General features: G+C 46.9%; 1 protein-coding gene across 1 annotated transcript in view; it reads left to right on the forward strand.

Moving 5' to 3' along the window:
* Positions 1-26,070, forward strand: part of V8C40DRAFT_286635 (uncharacterized protein) — a gene marked incomplete at both ends in the record, with an annotated part of 50,101 nt that overhangs the window by 17,755 nt on the left and 6,276 nt on the right. The window contains 155 exons of the mRNA XM_083222551.1: positions 31-195; positions 235-339; positions 370-666; positions 697-1,105; positions 1,145-1,363; positions 1,394-1,444; positions 1,481-1,647; positions 1,681-1,786; positions 1,823-2,025; positions 2,068-2,229; positions 2,362-3,462; positions 4,105-5,044; positions 5,297-5,318; positions 5,358-5,491; positions 5,522-5,553; positions 5,611-5,617; positions 5,654-5,905; positions 5,936-6,086; positions 6,117-6,187; positions 6,221-6,378; positions 6,412-6,556; positions 6,608-6,738; positions 6,772-6,813; positions 6,874-6,901; positions 6,932-7,033; positions 7,088-7,119; positions 7,162-7,177; positions 7,208-7,398; positions 7,450-7,603; positions 7,661-7,703; positions 7,734-7,866; positions 7,921-8,048; positions 8,088-8,123; positions 8,175-8,211; positions 8,254-8,349; positions 8,383-8,409; positions 8,461-8,548; positions 8,600-9,159; positions 9,208-9,234; positions 9,274-9,400; positions 9,446-9,474; positions 9,511-11,739; positions 11,770-11,832; positions 11,863-12,041; positions 12,081-12,471; positions 12,511-12,727; positions 12,761-12,810; positions 12,847-13,004; positions 13,047-13,147; positions 13,184-13,267; positions 13,298-13,362; positions 13,399-13,435; positions 13,481-13,689; positions 13,720-13,959; positions 13,993-14,038; positions 14,069-14,127; positions 14,164-14,215; positions 14,258-14,406; positions 14,452-14,502; positions 14,533-14,543; positions 14,595-14,673; positions 14,707-14,767; positions 14,810-14,821; positions 14,852-14,978; positions 15,009-15,060; positions 15,091-15,108; positions 15,163-15,336; positions 15,373-15,442; positions 15,500-15,586; positions 15,629-15,711; positions 15,760-15,800; positions 15,837-15,895; positions 15,935-15,963; positions 16,003-16,062; positions 16,108-16,143; positions 16,228-16,417; positions 16,448-16,461; positions 16,495-16,583; positions 16,626-16,661; positions 16,698-16,816; positions 16,862-16,921; positions 16,952-17,031; positions 17,068-17,086; positions 17,156-17,228; positions 17,319-17,371; positions 17,423-17,448; positions 17,515-17,667; positions 17,701-17,712; positions 17,761-17,798; positions 17,850-17,875; positions 17,942-17,949; positions 18,007-18,032; positions 18,075-18,114; positions 18,145-18,231; positions 18,262-18,324; positions 18,355-18,584; positions 18,975-18,990; positions 19,051-19,134; positions 19,165-19,245; positions 19,285-19,336; positions 19,382-19,555; positions 19,601-19,639; positions 19,736-19,787; positions 19,824-19,869; positions 19,906-19,914; positions 19,945-19,967; positions 20,004-20,061; positions 20,116-20,150; positions 20,187-20,253; positions 20,287-20,433; positions 20,482-20,524; positions 20,567-20,590; positions 20,627-20,644; positions 20,681-20,909; positions 20,952-21,012; positions 21,052-21,056; positions 21,120-21,175; positions 21,218-21,373; positions 21,416-21,495; positions 21,526-21,601; positions 21,656-21,682; positions 21,716-21,776; positions 21,813-21,839; positions 21,891-21,953; positions 22,011-22,096; positions 22,127-22,212; positions 22,243-22,375; positions 22,418-22,464; positions 22,534-22,572; positions 22,606-22,626; positions 22,660-22,707; positions 22,783-22,818; positions 22,849-22,857; positions 22,912-23,026; positions 23,057-23,145; positions 23,182-23,220; positions 23,272-23,279; positions 23,364-23,568; positions 23,608-23,716; positions 23,747-23,873; positions 23,931-23,965; positions 23,999-24,194; positions 24,231-24,262; positions 24,293-24,412; positions 24,452-24,528; positions 24,574-24,697; positions 24,728-24,845; positions 24,888-25,081; positions 25,112-25,211; positions 25,242-25,338; positions 25,369-25,449; positions 25,480-25,544; positions 25,575-25,606; positions 25,643-25,929; positions 25,963-26,059. Of these exons, the coding sequence (XP_083074101.1) occupies positions 31-195; positions 235-339; positions 370-666; positions 697-1,105; positions 1,145-1,363; positions 1,394-1,444; positions 1,481-1,647; positions 1,681-1,786; positions 1,823-2,025; positions 2,068-2,229; positions 2,362-3,462; positions 4,105-5,044; positions 5,297-5,318; positions 5,358-5,491; positions 5,522-5,553; positions 5,611-5,617; positions 5,654-5,905; positions 5,936-6,086; positions 6,117-6,187; positions 6,221-6,378; positions 6,412-6,556; positions 6,608-6,738; positions 6,772-6,813; positions 6,874-6,901; positions 6,932-7,033; positions 7,088-7,119; positions 7,162-7,177; positions 7,208-7,398; positions 7,450-7,603; positions 7,661-7,703; positions 7,734-7,866; positions 7,921-8,048; positions 8,088-8,123; positions 8,175-8,211; positions 8,254-8,349; positions 8,383-8,409; positions 8,461-8,548; positions 8,600-9,159; positions 9,208-9,234; positions 9,274-9,400; positions 9,446-9,474; positions 9,511-11,739; positions 11,770-11,832; positions 11,863-12,041; positions 12,081-12,471; positions 12,511-12,727; positions 12,761-12,810; positions 12,847-13,004; positions 13,047-13,147; positions 13,184-13,267; positions 13,298-13,362; positions 13,399-13,435; positions 13,481-13,689; positions 13,720-13,959; positions 13,993-14,038; positions 14,069-14,127; positions 14,164-14,215; positions 14,258-14,406; positions 14,452-14,502; positions 14,533-14,543; positions 14,595-14,673; positions 14,707-14,767; positions 14,810-14,821; positions 14,852-14,978; positions 15,009-15,060; positions 15,091-15,108; positions 15,163-15,336; positions 15,373-15,442; positions 15,500-15,586; positions 15,629-15,711; positions 15,760-15,800; positions 15,837-15,895; positions 15,935-15,963; positions 16,003-16,062; positions 16,108-16,143; positions 16,228-16,417; positions 16,448-16,461; positions 16,495-16,583; positions 16,626-16,661; positions 16,698-16,816; positions 16,862-16,921; positions 16,952-17,031; positions 17,068-17,086; positions 17,156-17,228; positions 17,319-17,371; positions 17,423-17,448; positions 17,515-17,667; positions 17,701-17,712; positions 17,761-17,798; positions 17,850-17,875; positions 17,942-17,949; positions 18,007-18,032; positions 18,075-18,114; positions 18,145-18,231; positions 18,262-18,324; positions 18,355-18,584; positions 18,975-18,990; positions 19,051-19,134; positions 19,165-19,245; positions 19,285-19,336; positions 19,382-19,555; positions 19,601-19,639; positions 19,736-19,787; positions 19,824-19,869; positions 19,906-19,914; positions 19,945-19,967; positions 20,004-20,061; positions 20,116-20,150; positions 20,187-20,253; positions 20,287-20,433; positions 20,482-20,524; positions 20,567-20,590; positions 20,627-20,644; positions 20,681-20,909; positions 20,952-21,012; positions 21,052-21,056; positions 21,120-21,175; positions 21,218-21,373; positions 21,416-21,495; positions 21,526-21,601; positions 21,656-21,682; positions 21,716-21,776; positions 21,813-21,839; positions 21,891-21,953; positions 22,011-22,096; positions 22,127-22,212; positions 22,243-22,375; positions 22,418-22,464; positions 22,534-22,572; positions 22,606-22,626; positions 22,660-22,707; positions 22,783-22,818; positions 22,849-22,857; positions 22,912-23,026; positions 23,057-23,145; positions 23,182-23,220; positions 23,272-23,279; positions 23,364-23,568; positions 23,608-23,716; positions 23,747-23,873; positions 23,931-23,965; positions 23,999-24,194; positions 24,231-24,262; positions 24,293-24,412; positions 24,452-24,528; positions 24,574-24,697; positions 24,728-24,845; positions 24,888-25,081; positions 25,112-25,211; positions 25,242-25,338; positions 25,369-25,449; positions 25,480-25,544; positions 25,575-25,606; positions 25,643-25,929; positions 25,963-26,059 (18,406 nt within the window). The remainder of the gene's footprint in view (positions 1-30; positions 196-234; positions 340-369; positions 667-696; positions 1,106-1,144; positions 1,364-1,393; positions 1,445-1,480; positions 1,648-1,680; positions 1,787-1,822; positions 2,026-2,067; positions 2,230-2,361; positions 3,463-4,104; positions 5,045-5,296; positions 5,319-5,357; positions 5,492-5,521; positions 5,554-5,610; positions 5,618-5,653; positions 5,906-5,935; positions 6,087-6,116; positions 6,188-6,220; positions 6,379-6,411; positions 6,557-6,607; positions 6,739-6,771; positions 6,814-6,873; positions 6,902-6,931; positions 7,034-7,087; positions 7,120-7,161; positions 7,178-7,207; positions 7,399-7,449; positions 7,604-7,660; positions 7,704-7,733; positions 7,867-7,920; positions 8,049-8,087; positions 8,124-8,174; positions 8,212-8,253; positions 8,350-8,382; positions 8,410-8,460; positions 8,549-8,599; positions 9,160-9,207; positions 9,235-9,273; positions 9,401-9,445; positions 9,475-9,510; positions 11,740-11,769; positions 11,833-11,862; positions 12,042-12,080; positions 12,472-12,510; positions 12,728-12,760; positions 12,811-12,846; positions 13,005-13,046; positions 13,148-13,183; positions 13,268-13,297; positions 13,363-13,398; positions 13,436-13,480; positions 13,690-13,719; positions 13,960-13,992; positions 14,039-14,068; positions 14,128-14,163; positions 14,216-14,257; positions 14,407-14,451; positions 14,503-14,532; positions 14,544-14,594; positions 14,674-14,706; positions 14,768-14,809; positions 14,822-14,851; positions 14,979-15,008; positions 15,061-15,090; positions 15,109-15,162; positions 15,337-15,372; positions 15,443-15,499; positions 15,587-15,628; positions 15,712-15,759; positions 15,801-15,836; positions 15,896-15,934; positions 15,964-16,002; positions 16,063-16,107; positions 16,144-16,227; positions 16,418-16,447; positions 16,462-16,494; positions 16,584-16,625; positions 16,662-16,697; positions 16,817-16,861; positions 16,922-16,951; positions 17,032-17,067; positions 17,087-17,155; positions 17,229-17,318; positions 17,372-17,422; positions 17,449-17,514; positions 17,668-17,700; positions 17,713-17,760; positions 17,799-17,849; positions 17,876-17,941; positions 17,950-18,006; positions 18,033-18,074; positions 18,115-18,144; positions 18,232-18,261; positions 18,325-18,354; positions 18,585-18,974; positions 18,991-19,050; positions 19,135-19,164; positions 19,246-19,284; positions 19,337-19,381; positions 19,556-19,600; positions 19,640-19,735; positions 19,788-19,823; positions 19,870-19,905; positions 19,915-19,944; positions 19,968-20,003; positions 20,062-20,115; positions 20,151-20,186; positions 20,254-20,286; positions 20,434-20,481; positions 20,525-20,566; positions 20,591-20,626; positions 20,645-20,680; positions 20,910-20,951; positions 21,013-21,051; positions 21,057-21,119; positions 21,176-21,217; positions 21,374-21,415; positions 21,496-21,525; positions 21,602-21,655; positions 21,683-21,715; positions 21,777-21,812; positions 21,840-21,890; positions 21,954-22,010; positions 22,097-22,126; positions 22,213-22,242; positions 22,376-22,417; positions 22,465-22,533; positions 22,573-22,605; positions 22,627-22,659; positions 22,708-22,782; positions 22,819-22,848; positions 22,858-22,911; positions 23,027-23,056; positions 23,146-23,181; positions 23,221-23,271; positions 23,280-23,363; positions 23,569-23,607; positions 23,717-23,746; positions 23,874-23,930; positions 23,966-23,998; positions 24,195-24,230; positions 24,263-24,292; positions 24,413-24,451; positions 24,529-24,573; positions 24,698-24,727; positions 24,846-24,887; positions 25,082-25,111; positions 25,212-25,241; positions 25,339-25,368; positions 25,450-25,479; positions 25,545-25,574; positions 25,607-25,642; positions 25,930-25,962; positions 26,060-26,070) is intronic.

The following is a 26,070-nucleotide window of genomic DNA, read 5'->3' on the forward strand; positions in this document are numbered from 1 at the left end:
GTTTCTCGCCTATCTACAAAGCTTCAACAGCTTGGCGTGGGTCCAGAGGTGCTTGTGCCTGTGTGCTTTCCCAAATCTATCTGGGCTGTTGTGACGATGATTGCAGTGGAAATGGCTGGCGGTGCTTTTGTCCCGCTTGACCCGAAGGCACCACAAAGTCGTCTCAAAAGTATTCTAGATGATATCAAGGCTACAGTTGCTCTTACGAGCCCTTGCTGTGAGTCCACAATGAAGAACCTAGATGTTTCTACTGTCGCCATCGATGGTCCGTTCTTGGACACTTTGCCTGAGGCTACTGTCTCCTCACAACACTCCGGAAACCCCTCTGATGCAGCGGTTGTTCTTTTCACGTCTGGTAGTACCGGTAAGCCGAAAGGCATGGTTATTCAGCATGACGCTCTCTGTTCTTCAGCAGCTGCCTACGGACGTAATCTTCAAATTGGGCCGGGTACACGCGTTTTCCAGTTTTCTGCCTACACCTTTGATGTCGGTGTTTTAGATACCTTAGTTACCCTGATGCGCGGTGGCTGCCTTTGCGTCCCATCAGATCATGATCGACTTAATGATCTTCCTGGCGCCATCAACGAGACCAAAGCTAACTGGGTTTTCCTTACACCTACAGTGGCAGACCTTCTCAATCCTGCTGACGTCCCGACACTCCGTGTGGTTTGCCTTGGAGGAGAGGCGATAAGCCAGAAAACTGCCGACAGGTGGAAAGATTTCACTGAGCTGCACGGTCTCTACGGCCCAGCCGAGGCTTCTATTTGCGCCTGGAATTCGACCGTCGGACGATCAGGCAAATCGACCAATCTTGGCAGACCACTTTCGAGTGCTTTCTGGGTTGTCGAGCCAAGCGATATCCACAGCCTTGTTCCTGTTGGCTGTATCGGAGAGTTACTAATCCAAGGCCCGATGCTGGCGCGAGGATATCTTAATGTCCGCGCAGAGCAAGCAGCAAATTGGATTGAAGACTTTACAGCAGACTGGCTACCCTATGGCTTTCCCAACAGAGCTTATCAAACCGGCGACCTCGTACGGCGCAATGCAGATGGAACGTATGACTACATCGGCCGTAAAGACACGCAAGTCAAACTTCATGGTCAGCGTGTGGAGCTTGGAGAAATCGAATCGCAGATCCAAAAAGCGCTTCCAGCAGAAATGACTGCTATTGTTGACGTTGTCAAGTCTCACGTCCTGGCTTTCTTATGGTATACGCATGAAAATGCACCAAACAAGCAATCATCATTAAAATTGATCAATACGCTATCTGAAGCACAGAAGATATTAATTTCTGATATAGACATGGCCTTGTCAACTGCTCTACCCTCTTATATGATCCCGTCATCCTATCTTATCTTCGATGGTAAACCTGATAACACGACATCTGGGAAAGTCAACCGTCGTGCTCTATCGGAGCTTGCCCAAAACATTACACATCAGGAACGTTCTCAGTTTGCCCCTGGAACAGAAGAGAGGGAAGCTCCAACTAAGCCTACGGAGCTCAAGCTTCGAGATCTTTGGGCTGAAGTCCTTCATATCAAGTCGGACGATATTAGCAAAAGGGATAGCTTTTTGCACATTGGGGGTGACTCCATTAGTGCAATCCGGCTCGTTACTCTAGCCCAGCAGCATCGTCTTGGCCTTAGTGTGGCCATTATTTTCCAGAATCCACAACTGGAGGAAATGGCCAGCGCTGTGTCTGTGATCACAGACGTTCTCGTTGATGACATACAACCCTTTAGCCTGTTATCAAATGGCCAGAAGGAGGCAATTGCTGATCAAGCGCGTGAGCAATGCTCATTGCCGCATGCTGTTCTTGAAGATGCCTATCCCTGTACTAGCATGCAGGAGGGCCTTATGGCTCTCGCCGTTAAGCAGCCGGGCTCTTATATCGCCAAATTCGTTTATCGACTACCACGCCATGTTAATGTCGATACTTTTAAGAAAGCGTGGGCAAGGACCACTGAAATCTGCACCAATCTTCGTACACGAATCATCTACGTTGACGGGGCACACATTCAGGTCGTGTTGAAGGATGAATTCAACTTTTCCTCCATTCGTGGTCAGAATCTGACCGAAGTCATTCGATTGCATAGCTCTATTGAAATGAGCTGCGGCTCAAATTTGTCTCTATCCACCTTAGTCGAGGAAGAGAACGGTCGCTGTTATTTCCTATGGGCGATCCACCATGCTGTGTTCGACGGTTTGTCTAATCAAAATATCTTCACAGTACTCCAAAGAGTGTATTCTGGGATAAAAGTGTCTCCTTTACCACCATACTCGCGTTTTATTCACTACGTCAGATCTGTGAATGCGGATAATGCTAGACATTATTGGAACACACAGCTCGAGAACAGCAAGCGTGCAATTTATCCATCGCCAACCGATGCTCAAACATCGGCGGGTACGACCAACATCTTTGAGAAGTCTTTTACGCTCCCCGATCTGCTAACCTCGAATACAACGACCGCAACACTGGTTCGAGCTGCTTGGGCTTTGGTTCTCTCGCGGTACTGTGATACGGATGATATCTGTTTTGGTACGACAATTTCAGGCCGACAAGCACCAGTCCCTGATGTAATGAACATGGTTGGGCCTATACTTGCCACAGTCCCAATCCGAATTCGTTTCGACTTAGACCAGACTATTTCTGGTTTCCTTCGAAGCGTGCAAGATCAGGCATTAGAGATGATCCCCTTTGAGCAATATGGCTTACCAAACATTATGAAGTTGGGTGAAGATATTAAGGAAGTTTGTCGATTCTCTAGCCTCCTCATTATCCAACCAATGCAAGACACGATGAATGAAGACAGCGATGCTATTCTTGTGTCCGCAGATGAAGAGATCGATTCGTCTGCCGACTCTGTTCAAAATTTCTTCAGTTATCCATTAGTTATCCAGGGACATCTTTCTAACGATAAAATCAAATTGTCAATCGTTTATGATTCAAGCGCACTTGTTGAGGCTCAGGCTGAAGCGTTGGCCCATCAACTGAGCCACGTCATCTGCCAGCTTGCATCGCTACCCGATGCGCCTTTACGAGAGGTAGCTCTCTCTTCTCCTTGGGATCTCGAGAAGGCCATTGCAGTCAATCACGAAACACCTGAATTCATGGATACCTGTCTTCATACGCTCATCGAGATCCAAGCTGACCAACGCCCTAATGCAATCGCCATTTCCGCGTCGGATGGAGAATTTACGTACAGTCAGCTGAATGAGGCCGCCAATCGCTTAGCCCATCACCTTATCGAAACATATTCTGTTGAAGTTGAAGATCTCATTCATGTATGTTTCGAAAAATCTATTTGGCACGTTATTTCGGTCATCGCCATCAATAAAGTTGGTGCAGCTTGGGTCCCGTTAGATCCCTCCCATCCTGAGCAGCGTCTCCAGCAAATTGTTGACCAGACAGGCGCCAAACTTGCGTTGGCTTCAACAACTCACAGTGCATTATGTGCCAAGGTTATCAAGAATGTACTTGAAGTGGATAGTATAATTGATGACCAGCTGGTGGACGCGGGAGTCAGTTCAAGCAATCCAGCTGTGACAGTATCTCCTCGCAGTACCGTTTATGTCTTGTTCACTTCTGGCTCCACTGGTACACCGAAAGGTATTGTTTTAGAGCATGCGGCTGTATGTACTGGTCTGAATGCTATATCAAAAAGATTAGGATTACCAGCCACCGCTCGAATGTTGCAATTTTCTGCCTTTACCTTTGATGTATCTGTGGGCGAAATTTTCACTTCGTTGATTTCAGGCGCCTGTGTCTGTATTCCATCAGATTGGGCAAGAATGAACAATATCACTGGTTTTATTCAGGAAAACCACGTCAATTGGGCTTACTTGGTACCATCTTACATTCGCACAATTGATCCGGAAGAGGTACCCAGCTTGGAAGTAGTCGCTCTGATTGGTGAACCGGCTACCAAAGATGTATACAATGCGTGGTTCGGAAAAGTGCGCCTATTCAATAGTTGGGGTCCTACTGAGACTGTTGTTATCAGCTCTAGTCATGAGTGGAAGTCAGCGAATGAATCGCCCTCCGTAATAGGGAAGCCCTTAGGTGCCTACTGTTGGATTCTTGATACACGGAATTCAACTCAGTTAGCAGCTACCGGTATTGTTGGCGAACTGGTTGTTCAAGGCCCAACACTTCTACGCGAATACCTGGCTGCTCCAGACAAAACCAAGGCATCAATAATTTCTGACTTGCCAAACTGGATTCCACGCCAAGCACTTCCAGGCTGCGATCGACTATATAAAACCGGCGATTTATGCTTTTACAATCCAGATGGCAACATCGAGTACTTCTCGCGTCAGGACACGCAGATCAAGATTCGAGGTCACAGAGTCGAGGCTGGAGAAATAGAGTACCAGGTTTCACAAGCAATGACTGTTGATCAGGTTGCAGTGGAATTGGTCAATACTGAGAGCGGAAGTACACTAGTCGCATACCTCTGTTTCAATTTGGATTGTAAACCGATATCTCCGACAGCAACACCCGATGAGATTTTCATTCCGCTCACAGACGACATGCAGCAGTTAATATCTACTGCGGTGGCACAGCTCAAGACAACTCTAGCCCACTACATGGTGCCCACAACGTTCATTGTCTGCAAGTTTATGCCGTCCATTACCTCTGCTAAACTAGATAGAAAATCACTTCGACAGCTCACAGCACTACTTGGCCGAGATCAATTAGCAGCGTACTCGCTATCCGACACGGTGACGGCAAAGGAATCACCAGCAACTGTAATGGAGTGGCGTCTTCAGTCTCTATGGGCCGAAGTACTAGATATTCCTGCAGAATCCATCGGTCGTGGTGACAACTTTGTTCAGATCGGTGGTGATTCCCTGGTGGCGATTCAACTTGTTTCAAAGGCTCGAAAGTTCGGCGTATCTATTTCTGTCAAAGACGTGTTTGATGACCCAAGATTATTTATTGTTGCTTCCAAGATGACGTTGATTGATAGCCGCACCATAGCATCTGATGAAACGCCGCCATTCAGTCTACTCTCTCAGTCAGTCCACGAAGCTCTACTACGTGGCGAAGCAGATTTACAATGCAATTTGTCAATCGGACAGATTATTGAAGATGCATACCCTTGCACTTCATTGCAAGAGGGTCTTATGAACATAACTATGAGACAGCCAGGCGCTTATGTAGCCAAATACTGCTTTCGTTTGGCAGAAGAGGTTGACGTTCTGCGATTTATTTCAGCTTGGGATCGAACTGTCGAAATTTGTGCGACCTTACGAACGAGAATCATAATCCTGGAGAACTCAACCATTCAAGTCGTCATTAAAAACGGATGTCAGTGGAATGACGAAGAGAAGACCTTATTGCCCCTCCACAGCCAACGAGGTCTCGATATTGATTACGGCTTGCCACTCTGTGGGTATTCTTTGATTGACCATGGTGGTGCCAAATATTTCTGCCTCAAGTTGCATCACTCGATCTTCGATGGTTGGTCGCTTCGGTTGATCATGGGTACTTTACACACCAATTATGATGCAACAGATGTCTCTCCGCTCCATTCGTATTCTCGATTCGTCAAGTACAGCCTGAATATGGACCACACTGCATCTGCCAAATTTTGGACAGCTCAGCTAGAGGGTGCAAAGTCAGCAGCTTTTCCAATGGGGAGCGAAGGACATACAAACGACTCAAAGGGGCAAATGAAGCTTCAGACAACTTCAGTGAGCCTTAAACAGCTAGCCAATAGCTACATCACCAAAGCAACAGTCATCCGAGCGGCATGGGCAATGGTGCTAGCAAGATACAATAATGTGGATGATATCTGTTTTGGTTCCAGTGTCTCTGGTCGCCATGCTGAAGTTGCTGGCATAGAATCCATCCCCGGTCTCGTGGTCGCCACGGTCCCCGTTCGTATCCGGATAGACAGTCAGCAAGCTGTATCGTCATTCTTAAGAGATATACAGTATCAAGCTGCTGATATGGTTCCCCATGAGCATTTCGGGCTAAAGAATATCTCAAATCTCAATGACGAAGCTAAGGCTGCTTGCGCTTTTAAAACTTTATTTATTGTTCAGCCGGTTCAACAAATGAGCCATGAGAGTAATTTGTTCGACCTTACGATAGATATTGAGGGAAGCAGTAAGGAAGAAACGCTTCAGAATTACCTGAACTACCCTCTTGTTGCCCAATGCATGCTGTCTGAGGATAGTGTTGATCTTGATTTGTATTGCGATTCATCAGTGGTTCCTGAGCACCAATTACAGGGCCTCTCAAACACGTTCAAGCACGTAATTGAACAGCTGCTTACTGCAAACGACACTCCATTGTCCCAAATTTCAGTTGAAGCGCCTTGGGAATATGATTTTGCTTTGGCAGCTAATGGGAACCCGCCCGTTACTGTTAACCGATGTCTTCACTCTCTTATTGAAGAGGAAGCAAAAAAGCATCCAGACACAATCGCTGTGCAAGGATGGGACGTCGCCTTTACCTACCAACATCTGGATGACTGCGCAAATAGGCTGGCCCACCACATCATCAACAATTTCCACGTTAAAAGTGGTGATATCGTTCATGTCTGTTTCGACAAATCGGCTTGGTATATCGTCGCTATTTTGGCAATTAACAAAGCCGGCGCAACCTGGTCGCCGTTAGATCCCAGTCATCCTATTCAAAGATACGAGCAAATTCTCTCACAGACTGGCTCATCATTAATCTTGACATCTACGACAAACACTTCAAAATGTGCAACTTTGGCACGCGTCATTCTCGAAATATCATCCGAGCTCAATGAGAGTTTGGAGATGGGTGCAAATATGCATCGGCCTGATGTCAATGTATCTCCCGCAGATGCTGCCTACATAATCTTCACTTCCGGAACAACAGGGATGCCCAAGGGCGTTGTTATTGAGCACACATCAGTATGTACATCTCAGATGGCTTTGGCTCGGAGAGTCGGCATTACCGATGCAACCAGAATGCTCCAATTTGCCTCATTTGTCTTTGACGCATCGATATTTGAGATTTTCGCACCTCTCATTGTTGGCGGTTGCGTCTGTATACCATCCTGGGACGACCAAATGAACAACTTGACAGAATATATGGTTAAAGCTTCTGTAACTGCCTCATTCTGCACTCCGACTGTGGCGCGTAGCTTGAGGCCTGAAGAGATACCTAACCTGGAGATTCTTGTTGTCGGTGGTGAGGCTGCGTCTTCCGATATTATCCAAGTGTGGGCTGGGAAGTTACGAGTCTTCAATGCCTGGGGCCCGACGGAGATATGTGTCATCGGTTCTATACACGAATGGACGGATTCAAACAATTCCCCAATGACTCTTGGGCGGCCTATTTTGGGCAATTGGTGGATTGTAGACCCAAATAATCCCATGAGACTGGTTCCCACAGGATGTGTTGGCGAGATTGTATACCAAGGACCAACTATCTTCAGGGAATATTTGGCCAATCCATCCCAGACTCAGGAGGCTATAGTATCTTCGCTCCCGGTTTGGGCACCTCGTCGTGATATGAGGGGCTGGAGTCGGTTTTACAGAACGGGTGACTTGGGTTGTTACAATCCAGACGGCACAATGGAATATTTTGGTCGAAAAGACACTCAAGTCAAAATTCGTGGCCTTCGCATAGAGCTTCACGAAATCGAACATCAAATATTTGCACATTTCCCAGGGGTTCGTCAAGTTGCAGTCGACGTTATGAAACGGGAAGAAGGGTCCCATCTAGTGGCCTATTACTGCTTCAGCAATGATACTATTCCATCGCATTTAGTGGCCGACTCCGAGAATAACAACACATTCTTACCTTTGCGGGATGATATACTACCACAGATCCAGGATCTTATTACTCATCTCGGGGATATTCTTCCCCAATACATGGTCCCCAAAATTTTCATCCCTTGCAAACATATGCCGATTGGCACATCGACCAAGCTCGATCGGAAACAGCTCGTCCATATGACTACATCACTGAATAGGGAAGAATTCGACCTTTATTCGCTTGTTGACAGTAGCAAGAGCCCACCAGAGACTGTTATGGAATTAAAGCTGCAACAGTTGTGGTCTGACATTCTACATATTCCAACTGAATCGATTGGAAGGCACGATAGCTTCCTTCAAGTTGGAGGCGACTCTATGTCAGTTATTATGCTTATCTCTGCCGCTCGTGAAAAAGGTATCATTGTTAGTGCTAGGGACGTCTTCAAGGATGCTCGGCTTCTCAGTGTCGCCGCAAAGGCCCAAAGCATCAGTGGTGATGATCTTGAGTCCATCCCTACTGAACCATTTAGCATGTTGACTCCATTCCAAAAAGATTCGCTTCTTGCCGCCGACAACGAATCCGCCACGGACTTATATGATAATGTGACTATCGAAGACGCGTACCCTTGCTCAAAGCTACAAGAAGGCTTGATGGCACTAGCTGTCCAGAAACCCGGTTCATACATAGCCAGATTTCATTATCGCATTTCTAAGAACGCGGACCTCAGGGAGTTCAAGGCTGCTTGGCAAAGAACTATTGAGATGTGCCCGAATATGCGAACTCGGATTATGCACATCGATGGTCACTCCATTCAGGCTGTGATAAAAGATGACTTCGAGTGGGACTCACCAGACACTCGATCACTAGATGACTACCTTGACGCCTCGCGATATATCACGATGGAATACGGCTCCAGGCTGTGCCGTTATGCCCTGATATCTCATAACAATAACGTACACTTTATACTGACAATGCATCATGCGGTATTCGATGGATGGACAATGCGCGTGGTACTTGAAACACTGGAGAATAACTATAAAGGGATTAGGGTCAATGAACTGAAACCCTTTTCGCGCTTCATCCAATATACTCTCAATATTGATCACCAATTGGCAAGCGAATATTGGCTTGGTCAGCTTAATAACGCAAAGAAGGCCAGCTATCCGAACAGACTGGCTTCGAGTGAGCAACCTGCTGGCTCCAATAGTACCGGGAATTTCGAATGCGAGCTACTGATGCCCAAACTTTCTGCCAATGTCACAAAGGCAACAATTCTACGGGCGGCCTGGGCGATCGTGCTTGCTCGCTATTGTGATGCGGATGACATTTGCTTTGGTACAACTGTCTCGGGTCGTCAAGCGCCGGTTGCTGGATTAGCGGAAATGCCTGGTCCAGCCATTGCAACGATTCCTGTTAGGATTCACTTGGATCTTCAAAAAGATATATCTGAATTTCTCGAGGATATTCAAGCACAGGCATCTGAAATGGTTGCATATGAGCAATTTGGGTTGCATAATATCGCCAAGTTGAGTAATGATGCGAAAGACGCTTGTGACTTTTCCAGCCTACTCGTGATCCAGCCCAGACAAATTCTGTCGAGTGTTAATGGGGATGATCAGGCTCTTCTTGTTGCACAGTCTGATGATTCAGCAGGTGAATCATTAGAGAGCTATTTCACCTATCCTCTCGTCATTCAAGCCCACTTACATGAAACTAGTGACAAGCTCGTTTTCATATACAAGAAGCTTGCTATTTCTGAACAGCAGCTTGTTACACTCTCAAATCAGTTAAAGCATGTTATTTCTCAGCTCTTACGCCCTAACCTACTATTGAAGGACCTCTCCATTACATCTGAGTGGGATGTTCAGCAGTCTGTTAAATTTAATCCAGAGGTACCTGAAATCATGGACACTTGTGTCCACACACTTATCGAAGCCCAAGCTCATCGTGAGCCTGACGCGCTAGCAATCTCTGCCTGGGATGGAAATTTGACGTATAGACAGCTAAACGAGTCTGCAAATCGACTTGCTCACTATCTTATTAAGAACTACAATGTCCAACCAGATAACCTTATTCACGTCTGTTTCGAAAAGTCGGTTTGGCATTTCGTTGCTATCATTGCAATCAACAAAGCCGGCGCTGCATGGGTTCCCTTAGATCCTTCTTATCCAGAACAGAGGCTACGACAGGTAATAAGCCAGACGCGTTCTACACTAGTATTGACATCATCCCGCAATGCAAAGCTCTGCTCGAGCCTTATCGAAAACGTTCTACAAGTTGATGTTAAACTCGATAAGAGACTAATCCTGACCGACGATGGCCACAAGGGTCCAACCGTTGCTGTAACTCACCGGCATGCGGCATACGTGCTGTTCACTTCTGGAAGTACCGGGAAACCAAAGGGCCTGGTCATGGAACATGGTGCCGTTTGTACGAGTCAGACAGCTATTGCGAAGCGGCTGAATCTGACATCTGACGTTCGGATGCTTCAGTTCGCTGCCTTCGTATTCGATCTCTCTATTGGTGAGATTATAGGGCCTCTAATCTCAGGTGCCTGTTTATGCATACCATCGGAAGAGACAAGAATGAATGGCCTAAAACAATACGTCAATGAAACGAGGGTTAACTGGGCGTATCTTACACCTGCTTTCGTAAGAACTTTTGTTCCCGAGGATATGCCCGGCCTGGAGCTTCTGCTGTTAGCCGGTGAAGCTGTCCCCCGGGAGGTGCTATCCACCTGGTTTGGAAAGGTCCGTCTCGTCAATGGCTGGGGCCCTGCTGAAACTTGTTGCTTCAGCACTCTCCATGAATGGTCCTCTATAGATGAATCGCCACTTGTTGTTGGTCGGCCTGTCGGAGGATTTTGTTGGATTGTGAACCCAGATGATCCTCAGAAACTTACACCGACTGGTACACTAGGCGAAATTGTTATACAAGGTCCTACAATCCTACGCGAATACCTTGCTGATGTCGAACGCACCAAAGATTCAACTGTATACGCTCTTCCAATATGGGCGCCTCGGCCAGACTCAGAGCACTGGAATAGGTTTTACAAATCTGGTGACCTTGGCTACTACAATCCTGATGGCACCATAGTTTTCAGTAGCCGCAAAGACACGCAAATCAAGATCCGCGGATTGAGAGTTGAACTAGGCGAAGTCGAACATTATATACATGAGACACTAGAAGGCGTATGCCAAGTCGTCGTTGATGTCTACCAAAAGGAGGGCCGGGCTAATCTCGTAGCATACATCTGCTTCAACGATGAGATGAAGAATCCGTCTGCTGATGAAGAATTTACTGCAGCTACTCTATTTGCTTCTATTACGGACAATATGCGGCAGAGAATCGCTATTATGCTAGGCGAGCTGAGGATTACACTACCCCAATACATGATCCCTACCCTGTTCATCCCCTGCAACTTTATGCCATCCATCACATCTACTAAGCTAGACAGAAAGACTTTACGCCTTTTGATGGCTTCTCTGGACAACCAACAGCGCGCTCCATACAATCTTCTCAACACCCAGAAGCGTGAGCCCGAAACTGAGATGGAAATTAAACTACAGAGGCTTTGGGCGGAGGTTTTGAGCATTCCTGTGAACTCTATAGGTCGAGATGATAGTTTCCTGCAAATTGGTGGAGACTCAATTCTGGCCATTCAATTGGCTTCTAAGGCTCGGGAAATGGGAATTTCTTTCCAAGTGAAGGATGTGTTTGACGACCCGAGACTAATGACACTATCTTCGAAGGCTACGAATACTACATATCAGGCTGAGACAGAAGTGACGCCATTCAGCATGCTATCTGATGATCTCAAGAACGAGATTCTCAGTGATAACATTCGCAACCAATGCCATCTGTCCGCCGAGCATGTTATCGAAGACGCCTATCCATGCACTTCGCTTCAGGAGGGTTTGATGGCTTTGACTGCTAAGCAACCCGGATCTTACATCGCAAATTATGTTTTCCGACTTCCTGATCATGTCAACGTTTCTCATTTTATGGCCGCTTGGGACCAGATGGCTGAGATTTGTTCCAACTTACGGACTAGGATCATTCATCTGAACGGAGTGTCCATCCAAGTAGTTGTCCGAGGTGGTAGCCAGTGGAAGCCTACAGAGAATCAAGCATTGTCTTCTATTCTTGAGTCGTCGAAAAATCTCAAGATGACCTACGGAACGCCTCTATCTTCGTGTATTATCGTACACGAAAGCGACGCAGCTTATTTTGTGTGGTCAGCTCACCACTCCATCTATGACGGCTGGACGATGCGAATCATATTCAGCACATTGTATTCGGCATACTACCGCGATACCATACTTCCTGTTAGACCATATTCTTCTTTCCTCAATTATTACTCGAAATTGGATATCAAAATGGCCGCGGACTTTTGGATGGAGGAGCTAGCTGGAGCCAAGCGGGCAGAATTTCCGTCTAACCAACGCGCTACCTCTTCTGCCATGACTGATGTCCACCACTCAAGCATTATTCTTCCAGACTCACTTGATCTTTCTGTTACGAAAGCCACAGTTGTACGTGCAGCCTGGGCACTAGTCCTAGCCCGGTATTGCGATAGCAATGATGTAACATTTGGCACTACCGTCTCAGGCAGACAGGCCCCAGTCCAAGGGGTTGAGTCCATCGCTGGGCCTATGATTGCAACTGTTCCAGTTCGTGTTCGACTTAACAAACAGGCCTCAGTATCCCAGTTCTTAAGCGATGTTCAATTGCAAGCATCTTCTTTAATTCCTTTTGAACAGTTTGGTCTTCAGAATATCGCCAAACTAAGTCCAGATGCAAAAGAGGCTTGTGATTTTTCGAGTCTCCTCGTCATTCAGCCGCCAGTACATGATCCTTCTGGAGGAGATGATGGAAAAGCCCTTCTTTTACAAAGCGATATTGAGCAAGAAGAGACAGAAAAGGCTATGCAAGGCTATTTCAACTACCCTCTTGTCATCATTAGCAGCATTGGAGAGCGTGTTATTCAGCAGCGACTATTTTATAATTCAGCAGTTCTCACCAAGCTTCAAATGGAAGCATTGTCGCATCACATCGAACACGTTATGCACCAGCTTTTGAGAAACAGCGGCATGCAGAAGGACATCTCTCTGATCGACTCTTGGGACCTGCAACAAGCCATTGGTGCATCTCGTCTACGCCCTGCTACAGAATCATGCACACATTGGCTGATTCATGACAAGATCAAAGAACAGCCTGAAGAAACCGCTATTACATCCTGGGATGGTGACCTCACGTATGCTCAACTTGGGGCTCATGCCACTTGCTTAGCGGCCAGACTACAGGATCTTGGTATTGGGCCTGAGTCACTAGTTCCTATATGCTTCCATAAATCCAAGTGGGCAGTGGTCTCTATGGTCGCTGTTCAAATGGCAGGTGGTGCTTTCATTCCTCTTGACCCTGACGCTCCGCCAGCAAGATTGCAGGGCATTCTACAGGATACAGGAGCTGCATTGGCCATTTCCGACCCCTCTAGTCAAGCAGCATTACAATCCCTGGGTGTAGAAGTCATCACTGTAGAAGATAAAGCTATATCCAAGCTACCTAGCTCGGTTGCTCTACAATGCGAGGTGCAGCCTGCCAACGCCAGCGTTGTCCTGTTTACATCCGGCAGCACAGGAAAGCCCAAGGGCATGATCATTCAACATAACAGTCTCTGTTCATCTAGTAATGCCTATGGATCTGACCTGAAAATCGGACTTGGCACGCGAGTGTTCCAGTTCTCGGCATATACATTTGACGTTGGTGTTTTAGATTGCCTTGTGTCACTTATGAGAGGTGCCTGTATTTGCATTCCTTCAGATCACGATCGCCTCAATAACCTTGCGGCTGCTATTACTGCATCTCAAGCTAACTGGGTTTTCCTTACGCCAACTGTTGCCGATCTACTTCATCCAGTCGATGTACCTACCTTGAAAACCGTCTGTCTTGGTGGCGAAGCTATAAGCAAGAAATGTGCTGAGAGATGGGTTAACCATGTGGATCTCCACGGACTTTATGGCCCAGCAGAGGCATCAATTTGTGCATGGAATTCTATGGTAGGGAAATCCGGGCGCTCAACAAATCTTGGACATCCGATTTCTAGCGCTTTCTGGGTTGTTGATGTTAATGACCCCAAGTCTCTCGTGCCACTTGGTTGTATTGGCGAGCTTCTCATTGAAGGCCCAATGCTTGCTCGGGGTTATCTAAATGTGTCAGCCGACGTTGCCGCCAACTGGATGGAGGGAGTTGATTGGCTCCCTGGCAACAATCAACCAAGAAGAATTTATCGTACGGGTGATCTGGTACGACGGAACGCAGATGGAACTTTTGATTACATCGGCCGTAAAGATACGCAGGTCAAGCTCCACGGTCAACGTGTTGAGCTAGGAGAAATTGAGGCCTGGATTAACGAGTTCCTACCCGATAACATGGCTGCCATTGTAGGCGTTGTGAAAGACAAGGATGGTCCTGATTCCTTATTGGCCTTCCTTTGGTACACTGAGGAAGCATCTAATTCACCAGCTCGCCTCATGGATGTTGTCTCTGATGAAGCGCGGGCTGCCATCTTGCACCTAGATACATCTTTGAGCACGATTCTACCCCCATACATGATTCCTTCATCTTACCTTCTATTTGGTGGCAAGCCAGAACAAACTGTGACGGGCAAGATCAATCGAAAGTCTCTCACTAGCCACGCCCAGCATATTACCGCCCAAGAGCGTCTGCGCTTTGCTCCTGATACCAGCTTCCGCGTCCTACCTACTACACCCATGGAATTCAAGTTGCGAGAGCTGTGGGCCCAAATTCTCCCCATCAGCTCAGAGAATATTTGTAAGAATGATAGCTTCTTACGAATTGGCGGCGACTCAATATCCGCTATCCAGCTGGTGTCTAAGGCTCAACTGGAAGGACTTAGCCTGACAGTTGCTATCATTTTCCGAAGTCCTCGACTCGAGCAAATGGCTGCGGCTATCACAGAGGATGACTCGACTTCATATGAAGAGATTCAGCCGTTTGGTATGCTTCCGGTTAATGAGTCTGATATGATTTTGGCCGAAGCTCAAGCACAATGTTCGTTGCCTCTCAGATCTGTCATTCAAGATGCCTACCCATGCACTAAGCTTCAGGAGGGCTTAATGGCATTATCTGTCAAACAACCTGGTAGCTACGTTGCTAAGTATCTCTACCACCTCCCTGCTCATGTTGATGTGGCTCGGTTCAAGTCAGCGTGGAAACAAACTGTAGATGTTTGCACTAGTTTGCGCACCAGAATTATCCACACGTCAAGTAAAGCCACATACCAAGTTGTTGTGGACCAAATTTCTAGCTTGGAGCTGCAGTATCAAGATTTACAGTCTGTTTTACAATACGCTAAAACTATTAACATGACATATGGCACTCCATTGTGTCAGTTTGCCTTTGTTGAAGACGAACAGCAGAACGTCTTCTTCTTCTGGGCCATGCATCACACGGTTTTTGACGGCTTATCTACTCAAGTTATTCTCAATATCCTACACAAGGCCTACATGGGCGATGAACTTCCTTTTGTGGCTCCTTATTCGCAATTTATTCATTATCTTCTTCAAGTAGATAATGAGGCAGCCTCTACATACTGGAGAGAGCTCTTGCGTAATGCTCATCCTGCGTCATATCCTCCTCTGCATAACTCGCATGATAAACCTGCGGCCACATGTGTTATGGAAACTTCGATTGGCTTCGTCGATACAAAACATATTAATGTCACTATAGCAACTGTTATTCGATCTGCGTGGGCTATTGTCCTTGCTAGGTATTGTGAGACAGAAGACGTATGCTTTGGAGTCTCTATCTCTGGTCGTCAAGCGCCCGTTCCTGGAATTATTAACATGGCGGGACCAGCAATTGCGACTGTTCCAGTACGAGCCCAAATAGGTGGTCAACAACTGGTATCCGAGTTTTTACAGAGTGTCCAGGAGGCGGCAGTAGAAATGATCCCATATGAGCAATTTGGGCTACAAAACATCTCGAAGCTAAGCCAAGATGCTCATGAAGCATGTCAGTTCTCAAGCTTGTTGGTGGTACAACCAATGAGCCATCTTTCCAATAGTGAAGAGAGCAAGACATTGCTTGTCGCTGCCGATGCTGCTGAAGAAGGTCTTTCTGATAGTCTGGCGAACTTTTTCAGCTATCCTCTTATTGTACAAGGCCATGTTTACGAAGACGAATTGAGAGTCGTTATGGCCTACGATAGCAATATTTTGACCAAACGCCAGATACAAACATTATCTAACCAACTTGGCCATGTCATACAGCAGCTCACATCCACTGATGCCGTTCCGCTTCAGGCCATTTCGATAGCATCATCTCATGACCTTGAGCTGGCTATCGCTTCGAATAGCCATACAGCTGAAATAGTCAGCTCCTTTACACACGAATTGATTGACAAACGGGCTCACATCTCTCCAGATGCACCGGCAATATCGGCATGGGATGGAGAGCTTACATACAGCCAATTGACCACAGCTTCCAACAGACTTGCATACCATCTCATCCACACTCTTGGAATCAGGCCTGATGACCTCGTCCATGTCTGCTTTGAGAAGTCTGTTTGGTACTTTGTGTCGATTATTGCGATCAACAAAGTTGGTGCTGCTTGGGTGCCTTTAGACCCGTCCCAGCCTGAAGAACGTTTACTCCAGGTTGCGCATCAAACCAAAGCTCGGGTAGCTTTAGTATCGCCTAAGAACACTACTCTATGTGCTAAGCTAGTCGAAAGCGTGATAGAGATCACGGCTAAGCTCGATGAACAATTGAGTCTATCTGTCTCACACTCCTATGTGCCTCGCGTGGCTTTGTCGCCTCACAGCGCTGCTTATCTCCTCTTTACTTCGGGAAGTACTGGAACGCCCAAAGGCGTTGTGATAACACACATGTCTATATGCACTAGCCAAATCGCTTTTGCCAATAGAATTGGCCTGAACTCAAATGTGAGAATACTGCAGTTCTCTTCCTTCGTTTTCGACATGTCCATACTTGAAACTCTAGGGTCACTGTTCTATGGTGCGTGTGTTTGCGTACCGTCGGATCGTGAGCGGATGGAAAATATTACGGGCTTTATTAACGAACAGCGAGTGAACTGGGTTTACTTGACCCCATCTTTTGCTCGTACCATCCAACCTGAAGATGTTCCGGGTGTTCAGCTCCTCTTAGTCGGCGGCGAAGCTATACCACAGGATCTGTTTCACACGTGGTTTGGTAAGGTTCGCCTTATCAACGGTTGGGGTCCTACAGAAGCATCTATTGTCAGTGCTCTACATGAATGGACTTCTATTGAAGAGTCTTCTCTTGTCATTGGTCGTCCAGTCGGCGGCTTTTGCTGGATTGTCGATCCGGATATGCCACATCGCCTTGCTCCATTTGGCACAGTGGGCGAGATCATTATCCAGGGGCCAGCTCTCCTCCGTGAATATCTGGGTGACACTCAAAGAACAGAGGCTGCGTTGATACACCCACCAACTTGGGCGCCCCAGCCTGATCATCAAAATTGGAATCGATTCTATCGAACCGGCGATCTAGGCTTCTACAACAGCGATGGCAATATCGTATTTAGTGGCCGTAGGGATACACAAGTCAAGGTTCGCGGTTTCCGGATTGAACTCGGAGATATAGAACATCATATTCGCGATCAACTAGATGCTGTTTGCGAAGCTGCTGTCGACGTTTTTAAAACTACTGCTGGAGCCAGCTTGATCGCTTTCATTGGCTTCAACATTAAAGCCCAACAGCCAGACACTGCCAATGGCGGTTCAAGCCCCGACATATTTCTCTCTCTCGATTCTCACATACAAACGAAGCTTAGCACTTTGCTTGGACATTTAAAGGCCTTGTTGCCCCCATATATGGTCCCGGCAATCTTTGTACCGTGCAAGTATCTCCCCGTTACAACGTCTGGGAAGTTGGACAGGAAGAAGCTAAAGGCGATGGTATCCTCTCTTAGTCCAGAAGATCTTGCTAAATATTCGCTGTCTAAGTCAGTGAAATATAGTCCGGAGACGGAGATGGAAAAGCGGTTGCAGGTCATTTGGGCTGAACTATTAAACATCCCAGCTCAATCGATTAGTCGCGATGAAAATTTCTTGGAAATCGGTGGCGATTCTATTAGAGCTATCCACTTTGTCAATGCCGCTCGGGACGACAACATTGGGCTCACAGTATCCGATGTCTTTGATGACCCAAGGCTATCAGCCATTGCTGCTAAAGCGACCAATCTCACAGAGTGTGATTCGGTATTGGAAATCACACAGTTTGCTCTCCTCGATGAGGGAGTGCGACAATCGCTATTAAGTCAAGAATTACGGCAAAGGTATAATTTTGCTGATGATAGCGTCATTCAAGACGCCTATCCCTGCACTAAGTTGCAAGAGGGCCTTCTGGCTCTTGCAGAGAAACAGCCCGGGAGCTATGTCGCAAAGTTTGTCTACCGCCTGAATCGCAGTATTGACGTTCAGAAGTTCCGGATTGCCTTCGAAAAGACGATTAATATTTGCGACAATTTGCGCACCAGAATTGTTATTGTCGGAAACACGTCAGTCCAAGTTGTTCTCGAGGATGACATTGCGTGGGAGAATGTAGAGGGCACGGAGCTTCACTCATACGTGAAGTCCATGGATTCCTTCAAAATGGCTTACGGATCCCGATTACACCGCTATGCAATTATCGAAGATAATGGGGAGAGCTATTTCACATGGGCTTTGCACCATTCTATCTATGACGGCTGGACGATACGCCTCATGATGGAAGTTCTTCATTCGGTTTATCAGGATTGTACTCCGGTACCCCTGCAGCCGTACAACAGGTTTGTAGAATATGTTGCAAACCTTAATCACGAAGAAGCAAGAAAGTATTGGAGAACACAGCTTCACGGCGCAAGCCGTGCATCGTATCCGCCTTCCTCCAACTCAGGAAAAGACTCAAACTCTTGTAAAACTCTAGAAAGAGACTTGGAGCTGCCTGAGATGGCTAGCTTGTCGGTAACCAAAGCGACAATAATCCGAGCCGCATGGGCTATGCTCCTTGCAAGATATTGCGAGACCGATGATATTTGCTTCGGAGTTACCGTGTCTGGTCGTCAAGCATCTGTTCAAGGGCTGTCGGAAATGCCAGGGCCTGCACTTGCTACTGTGCCTATCCGTGTCCAACTAGATAAACAGCAAACTGTATTGGACTATTTAGGCACTATACAAAGTCAGGCCTCGAAAATGGTCCCTTATGAGCAGTTTGGACTACAAGAGATTGCTAAAATTAACTCTGCAGCTCAAGAGGCCTGCAATTTCTCGAGCTTATTGGTCATTCAACCGGCGCAGCTTTTAACAAACGAAGGCGATGCAATGCTTCTACCCGTCCAAGTTGACTTGCAAGAAGAAAATACGATGCAGAATTACTTCAACTACCCTCTTGTCATTCAAGGCCATGTGCGAGATGAAAGCGTCAATCTTTTCTTCATTTATGATTCCAGCGTTCTCCCAGAGTCACAAATATTAGCTATATCCCATCAGTTGGAACATATTATGAAGCAACTCATGTTGAACCCGGCATCGCAACTCAATGGTTTATCTTTAACTTCTGATTGGGACGTTGAGTTCTCCCACAAAGTCAATAGCGAGGCTCTACCAGAAATCCTAGACACTTGCTTGCATAACCTTATTGAACTCCAAGCAGAGACACGCCCAGACGCTATGGCTATACAAGGCTGGGATAAAACATTCACCTACCATGAGCTGAACAGGGCAGCCAATCGGCTGGCTCACCATCTCGTCGTGGAAATAGGTGTGAAACCTCATGACATAGTTCATGTTTGCTTTAGCAAATCAGCTTGGTATGTCATAGCCATTTTGGCAATTAATAAAACCGGTGCTGCTTGGGGCCCAATTGATCCATCACACCCTCTTCAGCGACATAAGCAGATTATCAGCCAAACAAAAGCACGAGTTATACTTGCGTCTCCAGATAATGTTGAGAGGTGTTCTATCTTAACCCCCTCTGTCGTTACACTCTCATCGTCCTTGGACACTGACCTCAATGAGAAATATGACAGTTGTCATGCTCCTGATGCTACGGTTACTTCGCGTCACGCTGCTTACGTCTTATTCACTTCCGGCAGTACAGGTATACCAAAGGCCTTAATTGTAGAGCACGGTGCACTTTGTACAAGTCAGACAGCTCTTGGAAACCGCTTGGGGTTCACACCGGTGGTAAAAATATTGCAATTTGCCAGTTATGTGTTTGACTTTTCCATTGGCGAAATTATAGCAGCCATGTTATTTGGTGCTTGCGTATGCATACCATCTGAGGAGACCCGCATGAACCGGTTAAAACATTTCATCCAGGAAAGTGGCATAAACTGGCTATTCCTTACTCCATCGTTTTTGCAAACACTAAAACCTGATGAATTGCCGAGCGTTGAATTGGTGGCGGTTGGAGGCGAACCTCTCCCCCGTGCCCTGTTTGAAGAATGGGTTGGTAAAGTGAGATTTTTTAACTGTTGGGGGCCTTCCGAGACCTGCGTTATAAGCGCAGTGCATGAAATCAAATCAGCAGACGATTCAAATATGACCATCGGAAAACCAGTCGGTGGATTCTGTTGGATTGTCGATCCAGAAGATCCACAGAGACTTGCACCAACAGGAACGGTTGGTGAGCTAATTGTGCAAGGGCCTACTCTATTGCGCGAATATTTAAATGATTCCGAAAAGACCCAGGCTTCACTATTGTGCAGCCGTCCTGATTGGGCTTTATGTCCTGATACGGAACATTGGAATCGCTTTTACAAGTCGGGAGACCTTTGTTCTTATAATCCCGATGGTACTATTAAATTCTATTCACGCAAGGATACGCAAGTTAAGATTCGTGGTCTGCGTGTGGAGTTAGGCGAGGTCGAATATCGCATTAAAGAAGCTCTCCATGGCACTCTCCAGGTCGCTGTTGATGTCTTTAAATCTGGGACTGCCTCGATCCTGGCTACTTATCTTTGCTTCAGCGATGCCACTACAGTCGTCTCAGGAACCGACGTCAATGACGTCTTCATACCGTTGTCGGAAGAAGTCCAGCATCGCATTGCAGCCATGGTTGGAGAGATCAAGATTTCGCTTCCGGAGTATATGATTCCCACCCTTTTCATCCAGTGCCAATATATGCCAACTACCACATCTGGAAAAATGGACAGGAAGACTTTACAAATGCTCACATCAGCCCTCACCCAAGACCAATTGGCAGGGTATTCATTAGTGAATAGTAAGAAAACCATGCCGAAAACTCCAATGGAGTGCAAGTTACAAGCTGTCTGGGCAGATGTCTTGGCTATTCCTGTGGAAACAATTGGTCGTGATGACAGCTTCCTCAGCATCGGCGGTGATTCTATTGCTGCTATCAGGCTAGTGGCCGCTGCCCGTGATAAAGGAATTGCGGTCACTGTGAGCGATATTTTCCAAGATCCTCGACTATTATCCGTTGCCTCCAGAGCTTCTTTTGTCGCCGATGATGCGGAAATGAGAGTTCCTCATATCGCACCTTTTGCCCTACTGGATGAATCCCAATGCGACCTGATCTCCAGTAGCCCCACTGATCCGAATTTCAAACTACCCCCTGGTATAGATATAGAAGATGCCTATCCCTGCTCGAAGATGCAAGAAGGCCTGATGGCACTATCAGTCAAGCAACCGGGCTCTTACATTGGGAAATACAACTATCGCATTCCGTCTTACGTTGATGTCACCAGGCTAAAAACAGCATGGGAGCAGATTGTCAACCGCTTCACCAATCTTCGTACAAGAATTATCAGGCTTGGTGCAACTTCCGTCCAGATTATTGCCAAGGGTGACATCACTTGGGATCCTACGGATCAAATGACGCTCCGATCCTATCTGCAAGAAACCCGAGTTATGGAAATGGGTTATGGTTCGCGTCTATGCCGCTATGCTATTATTGAAGATGACGGATGCTTTTACTTTTCCATGAATATTCATCACGCCGTCTATGATGGATGGGCACTGTCTGTTCTCTTCCAGGCCTTCCATCAAGCTTATAGAGGCCTCGAAATCGCCAGCCTCGTTCCGTATTCTCATTTCATTAAATACTCTATGGAACTTGACTACGAAGCCGCTAGCAACTATTGGGCAAAGCAGCTCCAAAATGCTCGAAAAGCAACATTCCCCTCCGTCCCGATTGAGTCCACCAGCAAACCAGATGCTTCACGCACAATCACAACGGACCTTGAACTTCCAAGAAGCAATTCGAACATCACCACGGCCACTCTTGTGCGGGCCGCTTGGGCAATAGTCCTTGCGCGCTATTGTGATAGTACCGATGTTTGTTTTGGAGCAACCGTCTCCGGGCGACAAGCATCCCTCCATGGCTTAACACAGATGCCTGGCCCTGTAATTGCCACTATACCCGTCCGAATTCATCTTGAACACCAAAAATCGACGGTGAAATTTCTGGAAGACATTCAAACTCAGGCAACAGAGATGATACCTTATGAGCAGTTTGGTTTACAGAATATCCGTAAGCTTAACAATGACGCCGAAGAGGCGTGTGATTTCACAAGCCTGTTTGTTATCCAACCTCTCCAAATGTTCTCCACCAAAGACAGTGGCGATGAAGATGCCTTTCTAAATGCCATTGAAAATACAGTGGAGGATACGGATGGAATGCAGAATTATTTCTCATACCCTCTTGTCGTTCAAGGCCATTTGAGCGATAATTTTGCGAGAATCGCTCTAATCTATAATCCACTGTGTATTGCCGAGCAACAGATCATGGCTTTGTCTGAGCAGCTTAAGCATGTCGTTACTCAGCTAGCTGAGTCACACCCCAACCAGATACTAGGCAACGTTTCCCTTGTTTCTCAGTGGGATATGCAACAGTCACACCAGCTCAACTCTGATGTTCCCGAGATGATCAATTCTTGTTTCCATGATCTCGTTGAAGATCAAGCTACTTATCGTCCCAATGCCATGGCTATCCGTTCCTGGGATGGTGACTTTACCTATGCCCAGCTTAACCAAGCAGCTAATCGTCTTGCAAACCATCTCGTTCAGACATACGATATTCAGACAGATGAGTTGATACATGTATGCTTTGAGAAATCCATCTGGTATTTTATATCAATCTTAGCTATCAACAAGGCTGGTGCTGCTTGGGTACCAATTGATCCATCTCATCCTGTACAGCGCCTCCGAGAGGTTGTCAATCAAACCAAAGCAAAGATTGCGCTCTGCTCGCCAGAATACATTGATCTTTGTTTCAGCCTCGTTGAATCCGTTGTTCAAGTTGCTCCTGGATTAGATAGCCAACTTTTACAACTTATCAACAGTCAACAAGGTCCCGCAAGCAAAGTCTCTCCAAACAATATTGCCTATGTGCTTTTTACGTCAGGCAGCACTGGCACTCCGAAGGGTCTAGTAATGCAGCACAGATCTGTGTGTACAAGCCAGGTATCAATTGCAAGGAGGCTTGGGTTGACACCAGAAGTTCGCATGCTTCAGTTCGCGGCGTTTGTTTTCGATCTATCAATTGGCGAAATTATTGCCCCCCTTATTACAGGAGCTTGCCTATGCGTTCCATCAGCACACTCCAGAATAAACGAGCTTCCAAAGTTCATTCAAGATATGAATGTCAACTGGGCCTATCTGACGCCTTCGTTTGTACGGACCCTCAAGCCAACAGATGTTCCAGGTCTAGAACTTTTGGTGCTTGCCGGTGAAGCAGTTCCCCGTGATGTGTTTACGGCCTGGTTTGGCAAACTTCGTCTAGTCAATGGCTGGGGGCCAGCCGAGACTTGTGTATTCAGTACTTTACACGAGTGGAAATCTATTGATGAGTCGTCTCTTACAATTGGACGCCCTGTCGGCGGCTTCTGCTGGATTGTCGATGCTGAAAATCCAGATCGTCTTGCACCTTTCGGTACGATTGGTGAAGTCGTCATCCAAGGTCCGACTCTCTTGCAAGAGTATCTTGCAGACCCGGAGCGCACCAATGCCTCCAGTATGCCATCCGCTGAATGGGCTCCTCGCCCGGATAAGACGAACTGGAACAGATTCTATAAGTCGGGTGATCTTTGTCGTTATAATGCAGACGGCACACTTGAGTTTTCGACGCGTAAAGACACACAAATCAAGATTCGTGGTCTGCGTGTTGAACTGAGTGAAGTTGAATACCACATCCAACAAGCTTTGACGGGTGTGCAACAGGTAGCCGTCGACGTGTTTAGAGGCGAGAGTGGCTCTAATCTTGTTGCCTACATTTGTTTCAACAATGAGACAAGGACAGCAGGCATCCAAATCGACAAAGAAGAGACGCCTTTCTCATCTCCCGACGAAAGCCTACGGAACCAGCTGGTTGCTCTCGCGGGAGAACTAGCCCTTGCCTTGCCCCGCTACATGATTCCAACATTGTTTATTCCTTGCCAGTATATGCCATTTATCACCTCTACAAAATTAGACAGAAAATTGCTCCAGAGGCTGCTGTCTTCGCTTAGTCAAGATCAGCTGGCGACATACTCGTTAGCCAACAGCGAAAAGCGTCAGCCAGAGACTGAAATGGAGCAACGTTTACAGCTAATCTGGGCCGAAATCATGAATTTGCCAATGGACTCTATTGGCAGAGACGATACCTTCTTCCAGCTCGGTGGCGATTCCATTATGGCTATATATCTCGTGTCAACAGCGCAGCAAGATGGCATTTCACTTACCGTGAAGGATGTCTTTGATGACCCCAGATTACTCGCTGTTGCCTCAAAAGCTGTCCTAATTGAAGATGCTATGGACGAAACAGATTCTACTCCAGAGCCATTTAGCCTCTTGCCTGAATCACAGCATAGCCTTGTCCTTGAAGGTAAGGTTCGCAAACAGTGCGGCCTTTCCAATGACCAAACTATCATTGATGCATATCCCTGCTCTTCTCTCCAGGAAGGTCTTATTGCTCTTACCGCAAAGCAGCCAGGGTCATATGTTGCTACCTATGCCCACCATTTATCGGACTCGGTGGCCATTCCCATGTTTATGGCTGCGTGGGACTCGGTCGTGGAAATGTGCGATAACCTTCGAACACGAATCATTGTGTTAGATGGAGTTATGACGCAAATAGTACTCGACAATGATAGTAATTGGGTGCCTGCCGACAATGAGACTCTCGAGTCAATGACTGGATCGTCACGGAATTTGAAGATGGGGTACGGAACTCCCTTGTGCTGGTACGCCATCGTGTCGGACAAGGGTGAAAACTACTTCGTCTGGTCCGCTCATCATTCTATTTACGATGGATGGACAATGAGAGTCATGTTCTCAGCTCTGTATTGTGCCTATCAAGATGATTATGCACCTGAAGTACGGCCGTTCTCCACGTTCATCAAATCGATACGGGAGCTTGACAATGACAAGGTCGCATCATACTGGAGGGAAGAATTAGCCGGGGCAAAACGCCCCACGTTTCCACCTCGCCGAAGTGCTCTGGGTAGCACAGAAACCAAGAGATATAGCTCAACGATTGCGTTCTCAAGATCTATGAAGAGCTCCATCACACAAGCCTCGATTCTGCGAGCTGCTTGGGCCATTGTCCTTGCCCGGTACTGCGATAGTGACGAGGCAGTTTTCGGTGCGACTGTTTCTGGCCGTCAAGCAAAGATACAAGGAGCGGAAATGATTGCCGGACCAATGATTGCCACCGTTCCTATCAGAGCCCGTCTCAATAGCCAGGCACCGATATCAAGATTCCTCCAAGATATCCAGAATTTAAGCTCATCCATGATTCCTTATGAGCAGTATGGCTTACAGAATATCTCTAAGGTCAGTCCAGAAGCCAAAGAAGTTTGCGACTTTTCAAGTCTGTTAGTCGTTCAGCCTCCTGCACACGGGGCAGCCGATAATGCGGATGATGGCATATTTATTCAAGACGAGTCCGCAAGCGACCTCACAATGAACGCCATGGACGGCTACTTCAATTACCCGTTTGTAATCATTGCCAATCTCTATGCCGATAAATTCCACTTGAATCTCTTTTACGACCCTACGGTATTATCAGAGCCTCAAGTGGTTGCTTTGGCGTCTCATTTGGATCACGTCACTCAGCAATTAGTCGCAAAGGAGGCAGTCAATACACCTCTCAGCTCAGTGTCTCTTCTCAGCCCCTGGGATCTCAATCACGCAGTTGAATCAAACCGATTGAACCCTTCCAGCGAGACTTGCGCGCATTGGCTCATTCAAGAAACCATCCAATCTCGACCAAATGACATAGCTATCGCGTCGTGGGATGCAGAGCTTACATACTCTCAAGTCGGTACATTCGCT

The sequence above is a fragment of the Trichoderma camerunense genome (assembly GCF_050948025.1).
Source record: "Trichoderma camerunense strain CBS 138272 chromosome Unknown V8C40scaffold_7, whole genome shotgun sequence".
Classification (NCBI taxonomy): domain Eukaryota; kingdom Fungi; phylum Ascomycota; class Sordariomycetes; order Hypocreales; family Hypocreaceae; genus Trichoderma; species Trichoderma camerunense.